Source organism: Salmo trutta, unplaced genomic scaffold (assembly GCF_901001165.1).
Source record: "Salmo trutta unplaced genomic scaffold, fSalTru1.1, whole genome shotgun sequence".
NCBI classification, from domain to species: Eukaryota; Metazoa; Chordata; class Actinopteri; order Salmoniformes; family Salmonidae; genus Salmo; species Salmo trutta.
Genome location: NW_021822351.1, coordinates 132303 through 148862, shown reverse-complemented (window position 1 = coordinate 148862; position 16560 = coordinate 132303). Strand labels below are relative to the sequence as shown.

General features: G+C 39.2%; 1 protein-coding gene and 1 long non-coding RNA gene across 2 annotated transcripts; both read right to left on the bottom strand.

Annotated features, from left to right (window-relative positions):
• Positions 1-4227: 4227 nt before the first annotated feature.
• Positions 4228-4769, bottom strand: LOC115181920 (uncharacterized). The gene is made up of 2 exons (XR_003873560.1): positions 4359-4769; positions 4228-4328 (listed from the first exon to the last, which is right to left on the bottom strand). It is a non-coding gene; the product is annotated as an uncharacterized LOC115181920 (long non-coding RNA).
• A 1196-nt stretch (positions 4770-5965) lies between these two features.
• Positions 5966-14743, bottom strand: LOC115181930 (zinc finger protein 239-like; the record flags this gene model as incomplete). The annotated part of the gene is made up of 2 exons (XM_029743623.1): positions 5966-6851; positions 14722-14743. Coding segments are annotated over 2 exons (813 nt in total), but the record flags the coding sequence as incomplete, so codon positions are not given.
• Positions 14744-16560: the final 1817 nt, after the last annotated feature.

The window sequence follows — 16560 nt, the reverse complement described above, 5'->3', positions numbered from 1 at the left end:
AGTTTAACTAAGCTCATGAGGCATGTGTTATATTCTTCAAGAATCAATAGCTATATATAAATAATTTAAAAGTCACAATATGGATGTAGCAATTGCAGATTTCCCCTTTAACACCAAACATCAGTTCAACAACTGCAGAGTTTGTGCCTCTGTATTTAAGACAGTACTTACTAGTGTTAATCAGGGAACGGTTTCTCAAAACCATCTTACTGCTAAGTTCATCATTAGAACCATTGGACGCCTTAAGATGCATTTGGTAAACTGGGCCCAGATATCCAGTTTCCTCCTCTTCTTCATCCTCCTCCTTTTTCGATGTGACAGTCATCTCCCCCTCCTCCTCCTCCTCCACTCCTGCATCATCCTCAGTCTCTTCCTCCTCTTCTTTTACTGTAACATCCTCCTCTTCCTCTTTCACTCTGAACGCATCTTGCTCTTCTTTCACTGAAACGTCTTTCTCTTCTTCTTTCACTGTAACAGCCTCACCCTCTACTTGTTGTTGTATTGTAACAGCTTCCTCTTCCTCCTTCACGAGACCCTCTTTCTCCGTCCAGCAGACCTGCTCTTCTTTAGCAGGAGGAGAGTAGCTTAGTGAGCTCATTGTCGGAGATGTTAGCTAGCTAGGCTAATGCTAACTTAACCAGCCCGCTAGCTGACTAATAACAACAGCACCGTAAATATGAAATTAAATCGGATAACTAACTAGACGACAGAAGTGGGTTTAAAACACAGTGGCTAATATGCACGAAAGCCTCTGAAGAGCTTTATTGGTTCGGTTATTTTGTCTAGCAAGCTACCGAGGGGGCTGAATAACGGTTGTTGCTGTTGAAAGAAGCGTCCCGTCCACTAGATTATACGTCACACTAACAGCATTACCTTAAATTTCCACACCGCCATCTGTTGACTGGAGTGGGTAACGCAGTTGAGTAAAATCTATATTTTATTTTCAGACAAAAAGTTAAAGTGTAGGAATCATGAGTTTTACTCACCAGTGTAACAACACAGTGTGGTTAAAGACTTAGTAACTTAGTTGTAGTTACGATCTGGTTTCCTATAAGTACAAACAGTTATGTTTTTGCGTTATTACATATTTATTAACTTATTTCCGGACATCTTCTAAACTACCCAGAATGTACAATTTTGCAATGTAAAATTGATGTACTCTGTGCTACGGAGGTCTTATACTAACTAAAACTCTGTTTATTACATATTCTAGTTATGGAAACAGAAAACTGTATTGAGATCATCAATGAGAAATGTTTGCAGAATGTCGGCCAGAATCCATCCGGCTACTTCTTCTCCCACAGGGTTTCCTCTCATCACCATATTTGGTAGTGAGTGGAAGAGCCAACCGGATGTTTCACATTTATTCCTCAGGTGAAATATCTGGCTCATTGTTCTATCTGTAGTGGTTGTGTTATTAGGTGGTGGGCCGAAGCTGAAAATAGTGAAGTTAATCGGTCCCAGTCGAGGGAGGACCAGATTTTTTTGTATATGACCGTAAAATATTGTTATGAAGACTATAGCATTTGTTGGCACCTTCAATTCTTGCACATTTGCTCATAAAAAGTACATTTCAACACTCTGTCTTCTCAGGCAAATTTGACCAACTCCTAAACTTGGAACCAATCTGAAGTCCCTTCTTATGGAGGCAGCCAATGGCCTGCTTTTATCTACTATATAACTACAGCCCCTTGTGAAAACGTGAGCTGCTGTCTGATGAAGAGAAACAGATAAATCTATCTCCCAAAGACTGAAATATTCAGTACAAGAATTCTCTTGATAGTATGAAGAGGTAACTACACCATTTATCCAATTTATTGAAAGCTAGCCAATGTTACAGTTTGAATAGCCTAGTCAGCTACTGTACATGTCCATTTGTATTTCATTAGCTAGCTATCCATGTCAGTTAATAGCATTTTTAAAAATCATGTTTTGGCCTGATTATATGTCTCATTTCAGGTAACTAGCTGCAGGCTTAAAGATACATTCCAATCATATACTTTCCACAGAAACCCAAATAAAAGCATGTATATAGAAAGAAGTGTTTGTGTAATGTATCCTAGAATGGAGGTTTAAAGATGACTGCTGCATATTAGCCAATACATATAGTCTAGCCTACACATATAGCATAGCCAATACATATAGCGTAGTCTACACATATAGCATAGCCTACAGATATAGCATAGCCTACACATATAGCGTAGTCTACACATATAGCATAGCCTACAGATATAGCATAGCCTACACATATAGCATAGCCTACAGATATAGCATAGCCTACACATATAGCGTAGTCTACACATATAGCATAGCCTACAGATATAGCATAGCCTACACATATAGTCTAGCCTACACATATAGCATAGCCTACACATATAGCGTAGCCTACACATATAGCATAGCCTACAGATATAGCATAGCCTACACATATAGCGTAGCCTACACATATAGCATAGCCTACAGATATAGCATAGCCTACACATATAGCATACCTTACAGTACAATCTTCTCTAAAAACAGTTGTACATTGTGCTGTGCAATAAGATACCCAAAGTTTGATTTCTAAACCACATGAGTTCTCAAATAGCAGTTGACCAATACCATGGAAACTGATAAAGAGCCGGTAGGATTACAGAAAAAGCAGTTGGGAAATTCATGTTTGAGTTTCAAATACTAACTGTTCTGTGAATGTGAGTATATTTAGGTGGTTTACATGGTTTGGCTGGGGTAGGCCGTCATTGTAAATAAGACTTCGTTCTTAACTGACTTGCCTAGTTAAATAAAAGTTAAATAAAAATAAAATACAAAATTCACTTTCCTCCACACAAAATCTTACCAATCCATGCATTATTCTACTAACTATGACTGAGTGTGAGACATGATTTCCAGAATGTATGTTTCATGCATATACAGTGCCAGTCTAAAGTTTGGACAGACCTACTCATTTAATAAAAAACTGGTGCTTCCTGCTTTAGTTTTTGCTTGGTTTTGCTTGTAAGCAGGAATCATGAGGATAGAATTATGGTCAGTTTTGATAAATGGAGGGCGAGGGAGAGCTTTGTACGTGTCACGTATCTCAAGGAGCAGGAAACGGGTGAGTCAGGCGCAGGAGATGAAATGTCCGTAGAATACATATTTAATAATGTCCAGAGTGAATACAACGACTAGGCAGGGTGCAAACCACAACCAAGAAGGAGAACAGCTCCAAACTCAAAAATACACGGGGCGCAGCCCGGCAACCCTATAGCCTATCAACAATGTTGTGTAAATAAAACACATAGGAAAAAACATCCAGCCCTTAACCTTAACGTAACACAGAACAATCCCGCACAAATCCCAAACAAGAAACAGACAAACTAAATACTCTCCCACTAATTACAAACAAGGAACAAGTGCGTACTAAACAGACATAACCAACAGACACATGAAACATGGATCGGGGGCAGCTAGTAGGCCGCCGAGCGCCACTCGACCGGGGAGTGGCGCCACCTTCTGTGGACGTTATGACAGTACGTGTCTCTGTGTATGGAGTAAAGGTGGTCTAGTTTTTTCCCCTCGTTGCACATTTAACACGCTGGTAGAGATTAGGTAGAATGGATGAGTTTCCCTGCATTAAAGTCCCCAGCCACTAGGAGTGCTGCCTCTGGATTAGCATTTTCCGGTTTGCTTATGGCCTTATACAGCTCATTGAGTGCGGTCTTAGTGCTAGCATCGGTGTGCAGTGGTATATAGAACAGCTATGAAAAATATAGATGTAAACTCTCTAGGTAGATAGTGTGGTCTACAGCTTATCATGAGATACTCCACCTCAGGTGAGCAAAACCTCGAGACTTCCTTAGATTTCGTGCACCAGCTGTTGTTTACAAATATACATAGGCCGTCGCCCCTTGTCTTACCAGAGGCAGCTGTTCTATCCTGCCGAAAAAGCTTAATCATGTCGTCGTTCAGCCACGACTCGGTGAAACATAAGATATTCGTTTTAAATGTCCCGTTGGTAGGATATACGTGCTCATAGTTTGTGAATTTTATTATCGATTGATTGTACTTTGGCTAATAGGACCAATGGTAAAGGTAGATTAACTGGTTATGGGATCGTAAAATGACAGCCATCTCCTTCGGCGACATTATTATCTCTATACTATTCTGAGTGGTGACGCAAGGCTCACAACCGTGGCTAAATCCACTGGATTCTATTATGGGCCCTATAGCATTCACATGATAATGGAGTCAGATTGATGAATGTAGTTTATTATTATTATTCAACATCATTATTACACATCTACAAAATGGAGACACCTCATCCTCAGTCGATGGGGATTTCCACCAAGCTACAAAATGGTTGGATCATTTCCACCAACCTACATAATGGTTGGATCATTTCCACCAACCTACATAATGGTTGGATCATTTCCACCAACCTACATAATGGTTGGATCATTTCCACCAAACTACATAATGGTTGGATCATTTCCACCAACCTACATAATGGTTGGATCATTTCCATCAACCAACATAATGGTTGGATCATTTCCACCAACCAACAATGGTTGGATCATTTCCAAACTAAATGGTGACTCAGCCAGTTGATGAGTATTTCTATATTACACTACAATTTCAAAATGTTCAACAAAAATGTACTGGATTGGTTGAAAAGTGATAGGGAACTAACATACTATGCACTATTTAGATATACTGAATATATACTGTTTTTCATTTTTTTAAAAACATCATTTTTTCAATTTGACCTTTTATTTAACGAGGCAAGTCAGTTAAGAACAAATTCTTATTTACAATGAAGATGGGGAAGAGTGGGCTAACTGCCTTGTTCAGGTCGACAGAGTTGTACCTTGTCAGCTCAGGGATTTGATCCAGAAACCTTTCGGTTACTGGCCCAACGCTCTAACCACAAGGCAACCTGCCACCCTATACTGAATTTATAGTTTATCATACTAAGATGGACCAAGATATGTGTTGCTTTTACACACATTTGTTCATTGGTTTTGAAAGAATATGTTGATTGGTCGGTCATTCATTGGGTTCATTTGTTTTACAATATGCTCAAATCAAATCAAGCTTTATTTATATAGCACATTTCAGACATGGATGCAACACAATGGCTTCACAGGGAAAATGTAATAAAAAAAACTATGAAAATAAAAACTGAAATATTTACTACACAACAAACACAAGAGGATAAAAAAAAAAATAATAACAATAAAACTGAGACTAATGAGCATTCTAAGGAAATGCCATTGATTAAAATAGTAAGACTAGGATGTAATATCCAACCCAAAATATAAGCTTGTTTTACATTGTTTTATAAACATTTATAAAAATTGTCATTTGGTTGCAAATGTTACATAAATTGAAAATGTTATGAAATATTTAATATCAAAGCCAAATGTACACCCCTTTGTTAATAGGTATTAGCAATAATGAACTTAATGGTGAGTAATGGAATAATAAAACATGTATATTTTGTCAGACTGGATGTTTGAAATATGAGGTGATTTGAGTCATGTTTCTTCAGTAGTGGAATAACGACAATTTGCAGAAGACTGTCATCTACATTTTGGAGTGATGCATTTAAATGTAGGGGTCCCCAAAACTAAGAGAAATGCAACACTTATTTGTCATCACTCATATCGATATCACTTGGAAATAAATTTCACGAGGAGGGAGATGAGGTTGCACGTCCTGTTAAAACTAACAGATCAAAAACCACACGGAATCGGTGAATAATGTGTACATCACTGGTTAGAGCACAATTTGTAGCAAACAGCTAGCTACATTTTGAAATGTTGCATTTTAATTCAAGTGGGTCACCAATGAGGTAAATGTAACGCAACACTTTTTATGTTAAATAGTACTCTTTCAATTCAGAACCTGAATTTTTCTACAACGTTAAAACATTCTACATTGTGACATCATTAAAATACTCCTACAATGTTAACCTCTTTTAAAACATTCTACATTGTGACATCATTAAAATACTCCTACTACAATGTTAAAACATTCTTCATTGTGACATTATTTAATTGATATCATGGAACAACTCCTTCATGTATGAATTGTCTGGTGTTTAATCAGAGATCTTTTATCAGAGTATCTCTTGTCACATTGTTCACAGCTATGAGATTTCTCGCTAAGAGATTTCTCACCTGTGTGTGTTCGCTGGTGTCTTTTTAGTGAATCTGATCTGGGGAAACTCTTCCCGCAGTCAGAGCAGTGGTAAGGCTTCTCTCCTGTATGCGTTCTCTGGTGTGATATCAGGTTCTTTGACTGAGTAAAACTCTTCCCACATTGATCACAGCTATGACATTTCTCTCCTGTATGGATTCTCTGATGTCTTTTGAGGTCTGATAAAGTGGTGCATCTCTTCCCACAATCAGAGCAGCTGTGATATTTCTCTCCAGTGTGTATTCTCTGGTGTGATATCAGGTTGCTTGACTGAGTAAAACTCTTCCCACATTGATCACAGCTATAAGGTTTCTCTCCTGTGTGTATTCTCTGGTGTGATTTTAAATGTCCTGACAAAAAAAAACTCTTCCCACAGTCAGAGCAGCTATAAGGTTTCTCTCCTGTATGGATTCTCTGGTGTACTTTTAGGTTCTCTGCTCTTGAGAACCTCTTTCCGCAGTCAGAGCAGTGGTAAGGCTTCTCTCCTGTGTGTGTTCTCTGGTGTGATATCAGGTTGCTTGACTGAGTAAAACTCTTTCCACATTCATCACAGGTAAAAGGTTTCTCTCCTGTGTGTATTCTCTGGTGTGATTGTGATTTTTTCTCTGCCACATCAGCTTCATGATGTTGTTGAGGCTCCCCAGAGGATCCACAATAGTCACATCCCTCTCCTGTGCGAACAACAAAGTCAGACAGATGGTTAAAGGCCCACAACAGCAGAAATTGACTGTTTCTTTTAGCTAAAAGGTGATGCCCATAAAGTTGTACAACAATTTACGTCCTTAATGAATGTTTAAATGCTTTTACAAACTTATTTGTAGTAGTTATAGTATAGTGGATGATTCTTGACTATAAATAAATTATTGAAGTTGCTGTAACCCGAAGCAGTGTGCCAGATTACTTTTTGTCTATTGTTGTACAGCTACAGTGCTGCTCTTTGTTCACAAAACTTTAATCCTTGGGAAACATATTATTTAGAAAAGGAATACTTTCACCAAATTGTCTAAATGGCTTCTCTGAACATTATCTCACCAGGTTCCCCCATTAGGCAAACCATTAACAGTATTACATTGTCTATTGTTATATATCTACAGTGCTGCTCTTTGTTCACGCCCATTTATCATCTTTCACACCCTCTAGAGCCTTAGACCCGCCCATCTCTTAAAGAATTCACATTGGAACATGAGAATGTGGCCACATGATAAAGCAGTGAGGCTTAAAAAAAAAATATTTCAACAATAAAATACTTTATTAACTTCAAGTAGTAAAAGGTAGTAGCCTACAATTAGGAAAAACCTAAAACACATGAAGGTCAAAACAATATCTAGACTGAGGACTATATCATCAGATCCTTTGAGTAACTCTGGTTCAGGTTATTAAATGAACAAATTCATCTAGCCTGAGAGCATATTTCTGTCCTGCCCTTTGGACCAGGACATGTAATGTCCATGGCCTTTTCATTGAAAAAGTGAAAAGGCCGGGTCGTGTCCAGCCCAGGGGATGCTTTCACCTCTCTGGGAGGAAGGACGTCAACAATGAGCAGCAGCTGAAACCTGGTTCCATCTGAGTGAAAGCTCCATGGCCACAACAACACCAGGCTCCAGACAATTAAAACTGTAAAGGAGGAAAGTACACTAAAATAGTCATTCAAAGCTGTATACCAGCAATAACATGAATTGACCCCCAAGTCAAACTCCCAGCTCAGAGTACAAAGACAAAATACCTGAAGTATTACTTGTTCACCCTCGACCGTCTCCTTGTACTGGTAGACAAATTACAGAAAAACAGGTTAAAACATGAATTCATTAATGTCCTATAGCTTGTTATTGCCTGTAGACTGCTGTACTTAAATGCCCTTTTCACACTTAACCTGCTTCCAGCCCAACAATGGAAATGCAGACAAGATAACTAGCTAGATTGAGCCAACATTTAGCTTCATAATTACCAGCTGGCTAGATGTAAAAGGTATTCATCTAGCTAGCCAGCTAGTTGAACATGCAAAAAAACGATCTCAAAATCTATAACCCAATAGCTAGCTAGCTATTTAGCTATCACTTCATAGTATCTAGCTAGCCAGCCATCTTAGCATGTGTCCCAATCAACATTAACAGCAGAATGCAACTGGCCAGCTCAGCTAGCTGTCTTAACGTTGCTTCATCCCGCAACGAGACATCTGTAAACAACGGCAAGCTATAACGGTACCTGTATGCAACTGTCTAACTAGCTCTATAGCTAATATGAAAATGACTTTTTGATACAGTTGAGACAACACCATATGTACCTGTAGGTATCTTGGCATTTTAACTGTAGACTCTTACTGGTGTATGGATTATGATGATTCACAGCAGACAAACACTTTCTGAATAATCCTTCCCACTCAGCTTCAACCAGTTCAGACTGCTTTATCCACAGTAGACAGAGCTGTGTTGATACCAGCAGCTGTACTCCGCTTCGACCAGTTCAGACTGCTTTATCCACAGTAGACAGAGCTGTGTTGATACCAGCAGCTGTACTCAGGACAACCAGTTCAGACTGCTTTATCCACAGTAGACAGAGCTGTGTTGATACCAGCAGCTGTACTCAGCTTCAACCAGTTCAGACTGCTTTATCCACAGAAGACAGAGCTGTGTTGATACCAGCAGCTGTACTCAGGACAACCAGTTCAGACTGCTTTATCCACAGTAGACAGAGCTGTGTTGATACCAGCAGCTGTACTCAGGACAACCAGTTCAGACTGCTTTATCCACAGTAGACAGAGCTGTGTTGATACCAGCAGCTGTACTCAGGACAACACTGGTATTGAAATATGTAGCTACACTTTTCATGTAGTTCATGATGACAATATTAGTAAATCCAATGGATCTTTGAAATCTCCACGGTAACAGAGAGCAGGATGTGCCATTTGACAGAGAAGCCTTGAGTCACAGAATGGACTCTCTTTCTCGTGAAATTCCCAGCCCCCTCATCATCTCAACCAATCATGGCTAGGCAATATATTGTATTTTCTCCATGTCTAAACAGCTTTGAGAAATCACAGTGTATTTATAATTCACAGACAGTGATGATGTCATCTGTAATAATAATAATTCACAGACAGTGATGATGTCATCTCACGGAAACATACAGTTTGTTGCCATCTTGCAGCAAGTCTCTTTCAGGACATGAACCTCTCCCTGGGAGACCTGCAAACTGTTCTTAAGGTCTTGGACCTCTCTGGTCAGATCGTCCCTTCTTTTGTTAGTTGAATCCACCAGAATTTGGACAAGGCTGTTGAAGCTATTTTCGTATTGCTGTAAAAATTGCTTGTAGACATATTTTTTTGTACCAGGCTAAACACTCCCTACTTTCTTTGAAGTTGGAGTACGTTGGTGCTCGACACAATTCCAGTCACACCTCGTAAAGCCGATGGAAATCACAACAAATAGCAGGAATTTAAACAGACACAAGCCCGGGACTAACCGCGTTACGGGATCCAAATTAAACAGGCTAGTAAACAAAAATGTTTTAAAGGAAACCTTTTCAGGAAGTTTCATAACTTTCCAAACGTCTAACGCCTGTCCAACAGACTGTCGACCAACCGCGTTCACGTTGTCATGCCGCGTCACACGGTTGCTAAGCCAATATTCACGAAAAATCCCTTCTAAATTTCAGGGTATGAGTCGAGAAACCTGCTTATTTTCCATGAAAGTACATCATGTCATGATTACAAAGCTATGCTATATTACAGAAGGTAATTATCTCACATCCAATAAAATATGTTGTTCCTTGTTCACGTTAAGAATGTTATTAAGAATGGCGCTGCATCGGAAAGCCGGCCATCTTATGGGATCCTAACCAATTGTGCTATTTGGAGTGTTTGCTTTTTCTTCCCTGATCACAACTTTGTAGATAAAACTATAATAAATATATTCACGTCACCAAATAATAGATTAAAACACACTGTGTTTCAATGAAGGTCAACAGTAGCCTCAGCAGCACTCTGTTGGGTAGCACAAGTGTTGGAATAAAAGTACCCAAATTGTCATACTTGAGTAAAAGTAAAGAGACCTTAATAGAAAATGACTCTAGTAAAAGTCACCCAGTAAAATTCGACTTGAGTAAAAGTCTAAAAGTATTTGGTTTAAAATATACTTAAGTATCAAAAGTAAAAATATACATCTTTTCAAATTATTTATATTAAGCAAACCAGATGGCAACATTTTCTTGTTTTTTATTTATTTACGGAAAGCCAGGGGCACACTCCAACATAATTTACAAACAAAGCATGAGTGTTTAGTGAGACCGCCAGATCAGAGGCAGTAGAGGTGACCAGGGATGTTCGGTTCTTAAGTGTGTGAATTGGACTATTTTCCTGTCTTGCTAGGCAGTCAAAATGTAACGAGTACTTTTGGGTGTCAAGGAAAATGTATGGAGTAAAAAGTACAACATTTTCTTAAGGAATGTAGTGAAGTAAAAGTAGTAAAAAAAATATAAATTGTAAAGTACAGATACCCCAAAAATGACTTAAGTAGTACTTTAAAATATTTTTACTTAAACACTTTACACCACTGGGTAGCACCATGGTGTAGTTAGAGAACTGCTAGCTTCCGTCCTCCTCTGGGTACATTGACTTCAATACAAAACCTAGGAGGCTCGTGGTTCTCACTGCCTTCCATAGACTTACACAGTAATTATGACAACTTCCGGAGGACGTCCTCCAACCTATCAGAGCTCTTGCAGCATGAGCTGACATGTTGTCTACCCAATCAAAGGATCAGAGAATTAATCTAGTACTGAAATCATAACCTACAGCTAGCTAGCACTGCAGTGTATAACATGTGGTGAGTAGTTGACTCAAAGAGAGAAAGACAATAGTTAAACAGTTTTAAACAAATGTATTTCTTAAATTAAGGAGAAGCAATAGTGTGTCATTTTTTTCAGTTTGACTTTCTTAGCTAGCAAATGCAGCTAGCTCGTTTAGTCTACTCAAACACCCTGCTCAAACAGAGGGATGCTATGTTAGCTAGCTGGCTATCCAACACAAAATTGAACTCTTCTAAATCAAAGGTAAGCTTTAAGTTTTACAAAGGAAAACCACCATGGCATGCCGGTGTAACTGCTAAACTGCTTACTGACTGTACACTGTAAAGTTACTGCATGATTGTAGCAGGTTTACTAACGCGTTAGTCCTATTAGCTATGTTGACTATGACGTTACTTTAGCTAATATGGTGACAACGATGTAGGCTGTGTGTAGCGGTTATGATATGGTTTGGCTTGGAATTAGTTTTTTATCCTGGTCACATACAGCTGACGTGTTGTGCATTGAAGTCCACAAACAAAAGGAAAGGTGAGAGGAGGAGAGCGTGTTGATGCGAGAAGGAATAACTCAAGTGTTTCTCTCAACCTGTGCACCCTACGTTGTTGTAAACTTTCATTTGTGATGGGTAGCAACCTCATGATGGGTACAGTGAAAATTTTAGTACCATCTACTGGGAGAATGAAATATGACATCATCCAATATGCTCTTAGTTTCACGCGCCGGTGAGATCCAAACAGACACAGGAAGTAATCTGGCCTATTTTCTGATGTCTGCAATGAATCAGAGGACGACTTATATATTTTTTGTTATCTAAAAGGGAACGACCTAAATCTGCTACATTGAGGAACTATTGTAATTCTCAATGGATGTAAAAGCAGACTTTGTTTACTTTCTGTTTGAGGTGAAGAAAAAAATACTTTGAGAAGCTCTACAGATCATTAGTGGTGGTGCATTAAGACAATCAGAAATACTATCAGACATCCCCAAATGGGCCCATTTATAGGTCTACATTTGGGGGCCAGGCAGCCTGGGCCTGCTTCTATGTGTAATCAGGTGAGTGTCCTAGGCCTGCTTCTATGTGTAATCAGGTGAGTGTCCTAGGCCTGCTTCTATGTGTAATCAGGTGAGTGTCCTGGGCCTGCTTCTATGTGTAATCAGGTGAGTGTCCTGGGCCTGCTTCTATGTGTAATCAGGTGAGTGTCCTTATTCAAGATTGACAGGAGCGCTACAAATAAAAAGACAATTAATAAATTGACAAAACTAATAAATGGAATGAAATAAACCAACATGTTTCTCACCAGTGAGGCATAGGTTATAAGCTCTGTAAACAAGGTGTCCACTCTGACAATGACAAATAATAATAATAATATATGGAATGCATTAACAGAAGTTGCCGTAACCAAACAAACATTGTAGATGATACATGATGGGAATTAATGGTAAATGTAGAACTGGTGATATATGTATTGGGGAACTGATAGACACTAACAATCAAAAGGGCAAACAATTCACACCATGAAGTTAGGAAACAATGAATGAGCACCAATTGGTGGGAGGGAATCTGGAGAGAGACATGCCATAAGCATCTTATTTAGATTTTCTTTTAATGTATTTAAAATAAAAGTTAAGAGGAAAGTCATTTAAGAACAAACTCTTACTTACAATGACGGTCTACACCGGCCAATTCCGGACAACACTGGGCCAATTATGCGCCGCCCTACGGGACTCCCAATCACGGTCGGGTTGTGATACAGCTTGGATTCGAACCAGGGTGTCTGTAGTGACGCCTCAAGCACTGAGATGCAGTGCGTTAGACCGCTGCGCCACTCAGCACTACAGATCCTAACATCTGAGCCTTAAACATTAACATTAAATCACATTAAACAAGAGTCTTTCCTCTAGCTCCTCATGCTGTCTTATAAACGTTTATGATGTAACAATGATGTGATGATGTAATTAGATTGTTGACGTAGCTAGAACTAGCTGTGGCTCAAAGCAGCCGCATAAACCTTTTCAGTCAGACATTCACCCTTACACTACAGAGTTCAAATATCTACCAAACATTTTGAATAACATTGCTTGTGAACATCAAAGCTGTAACGATTTCACACTGGCTTTGGTTAAAGGCAAATACAAACACATACTAGTAGTCATCTCTCCTGCTGGAGTCTACACAACGTCATCATCTCCATGGCTTCTTCTCTGGCGAGCTCTCATTGGCTATTTCTGATCACCGTTCTCAAAACATGTCATTGCACATCTCACCATCTACAATGCTTTTGTAATTAGGGCCGATAAAATCAAACATGTTTTGAAAAATATTGGGACATCTGGGACTGCTCAAAGACGTGATTGGTAGCCCTCAGATTGTGTCTCTGACCAGCTCACATTAGACGAGCGTCAGTGACGGCTGCACACCCCGAGTAGGCAACGACATGGGGATTTTGTCTCCAATCACAAAAGCTTGACACAGCTAAATCAGGGCCAAAAGCATGTAGTGTACACGCCCCTTCTTGGACTGCGCCATCCCCGCAGCCTCATCAATGGATTAGTCCACTGAGACAGGAACGAATCAGACAAGTGTCTCTTGTGCCATAAAACATGTATATAATTTGCGACTGCTCAACAAAAAGATCTTGGTCGACCAACAGCCTGTTGACCAAACAATCAACCAGTCGACTAAATGGGGTCAGGCATTATGGCAATTGATTCTTGAAGAATATAACTTATAAATGCCTCAAATGTTTCAACTGTATTTCCCCATCAGAAACCAAAACATGAGCTCCTATAACACCACTGTTTGTAAACAAACACTGTATAGCCTCAACCTGGTTAAACCTCATTTTGACCTTCTGGAAGGTCCTTGTATACACAGTGAATTCAGTGATTGTCAAGGCAACGCCTTATAACCGTTAGGACCCCTACTTTTAAATGCATCACTGAAATGTAACGTACTGTCTTCTGCAGATGCTCGTAAAAAAAAATACAATTAATATGATTCCTGTTGTGGTATGTTTGTCATTTTACTACATTTTATGTTTAAATTTTCTGCATATTGGTTATTACATTTACATTTTAGTCATTTAGCAGAGGCTCTTATCCAGAGCGACTTACAGTAGTGAATGCATACATTTCATTATTTTTTTTGTGTGTGTGTGTGTACTGGCCCCCCTGTGGGAATCGAACCCACAACCCTGGCGTTGCACACACCATGCTGGCGTTGCAAACACCATGCTCTACCAACTGAGCCACAGGGAAGGCTATCATCCTGTGGGTAGATGCCCATTTTTCATTCACCACCACTAGGGTTGCAAAATTCTGTTAACGTTCCCCAAATTCTCAGGTTTTCTAAGATGTCTGAACTTCTTAACGAGGTCACTAGGTTTTGGGTTAAGGTTGATACAATAGCTTTCTCTATGAATTTGAGAGTGGTTACATTTCTCCACCCCCCATCCCTCAGCTGTTTACCAAACCAAGTCTCTGGGCAGCCATTTTGTTGCTGTTTAAATCCTAGGTTGCCCCTTTAAAAAAGCCACACATCAATCAACCAATATGCAGTTCAAACAATAACAAAGCTGTCATTCCAAATTCATAGAGAGACCTATGGATGCAAGGACTGACCACTGGCTATATATATCAATGATTTAAAAGTACAAATATGGATGTAGATTTCCCCTTTAACACCACACATCAGTTCAACAACTGCAGAGTTTGTGCCTCTGTATTTAAGACAGTACTTACTAGTGTTAATCAGGGAACGGTTTCTCAAAACCATCTTACGACTAAGTTCATCATTAGAACCATTGGACGCCTTAAGATGCCTTTGGGAAACCGGGCCCAGATATCCAGTTTCCTCCTCTTCTTCCTCCTCCTCCTTTTTCGATGTGACAGTCATCTCCCCCTCCTCCTCTTTCACTCCAAAAACAGCATCCTCCTCTTCCTCCTTCTCTTTCACCCTGAACGCGTCTTCCTCTTCTTTCACTGAAACGTCTTTCTCTTCTTCTTTCACTGTAACAGCTTCACCCTCTACTTGTTGTTGTATTGTAACAGCCTCCTCTTCCTCATCCTCTTTCACCAGAGCTTCTTTCTCCGTCCAGCAGATCTCCTCTTCTTTAGCAGAAGGAGAGTAGCTTAGTGAGCTCATGGTCGGAGATGTTAGCTCGCTAGGCTAATGCTAACTTAACCAGCCAGCTAGCTGACTAATAACAACGTAAATGTGACAGTAAATGGTATTACTAACTAGACGACAGAAGTGGGCTTAAAACACAGTGGCTAATATACACTAAAGCGTCTAAAAAGCTTTATTGGTTCGGTTATTTTGTCTAGCAAGCTACCGAGGTGGCTGACGAACTGTTGCTACTGTTGAAAGAAACGTTCCGTCCACTACATTATACGTCACACCAGCAGCATTGCCTTAAATTCCACATCGCCATATGCTGACTAGAGTGGGTAAAATATCACAGTAAAATATTGTTATGATGACTATAACATTTGTTGTCACCTTCAATTGTTGCACATTTTCTCAAAAAAGTATATTTTAACACTCTGATCAGGCAAATTTGCCAACTCCAAACTTGGAACCAATCAGAGGTCCATACCCCTGGTGATGTAGCCGGCCAATGTCCTGCTTTTATCTACTATATAACTACAGCCCCTTGTGAAAACGTGAGCTGCTGTCTGATGAAGAGAAACATATATATCTAGTTCCCAAAGACTGAAATAAGATTTATATTTATAAAACATATATTTATATCTGAAATATTCAGCATGCAATAAGAATTCTCTTGATAGTATGAAGAGGTAACTCCACCATTTATCCAATGTATTGAAAGCTAGCCAATGTTACAGTTTGAATAGCCTTGCCAGCTACTGTAAATGTCCATTTGTATTTCATTAGCTAGCTATCCATGTCAGTTAATAGCATTTTTTTTATCATGTTTTGGCCTGATTATGTGTCTAATTTCAGGTAACTAGCTGCAGGCTTAAAGTTACATTCCAATCATATACAGAACCAGTCAAAAGTTTGGACACACTTACAAGGGTTTTTCTTTATTTTTACTATTTTCTACATTGTAGAATAATAGTGAAACAATACAAAATATATTTTATATTTCAGATTCTTCGAAGTAGCCAAACTTGACTGAAAAACACCCCTACAGCATGATGCTGCCATCACCATGCTTCACAGTAGGGATGTTGCCAGGTTTCCTCCAGACGTGACGCAATCGGGGGAGAAGGGCCGTTTTGGATAGTATTCAGACCCCCTTGACTTTTTCCACATTTTGTTAGGTTACAGCCTTACTCTAAAATATATTAAATAGCTTTTTTTCTCTCTCATCAATCTACACACAATATCCCATAAAAAAAGCAAAAACAGGTTTTTAGAAATGTTAGCAAATTAATAAAAATAAAAAACAGAAATATCAGACCCTTTGTATTCCATAGTAGTCAGACCTTTTTCTATGAGACTCATAATTGAGTTCAGGTGCATCCTGTTTCCATTGATCATCCTTGAGATGTTTCTACAACTTGATTTCCGTCCACCTGTGGCAAATCCAATTGATTGGATATGATTTGGAA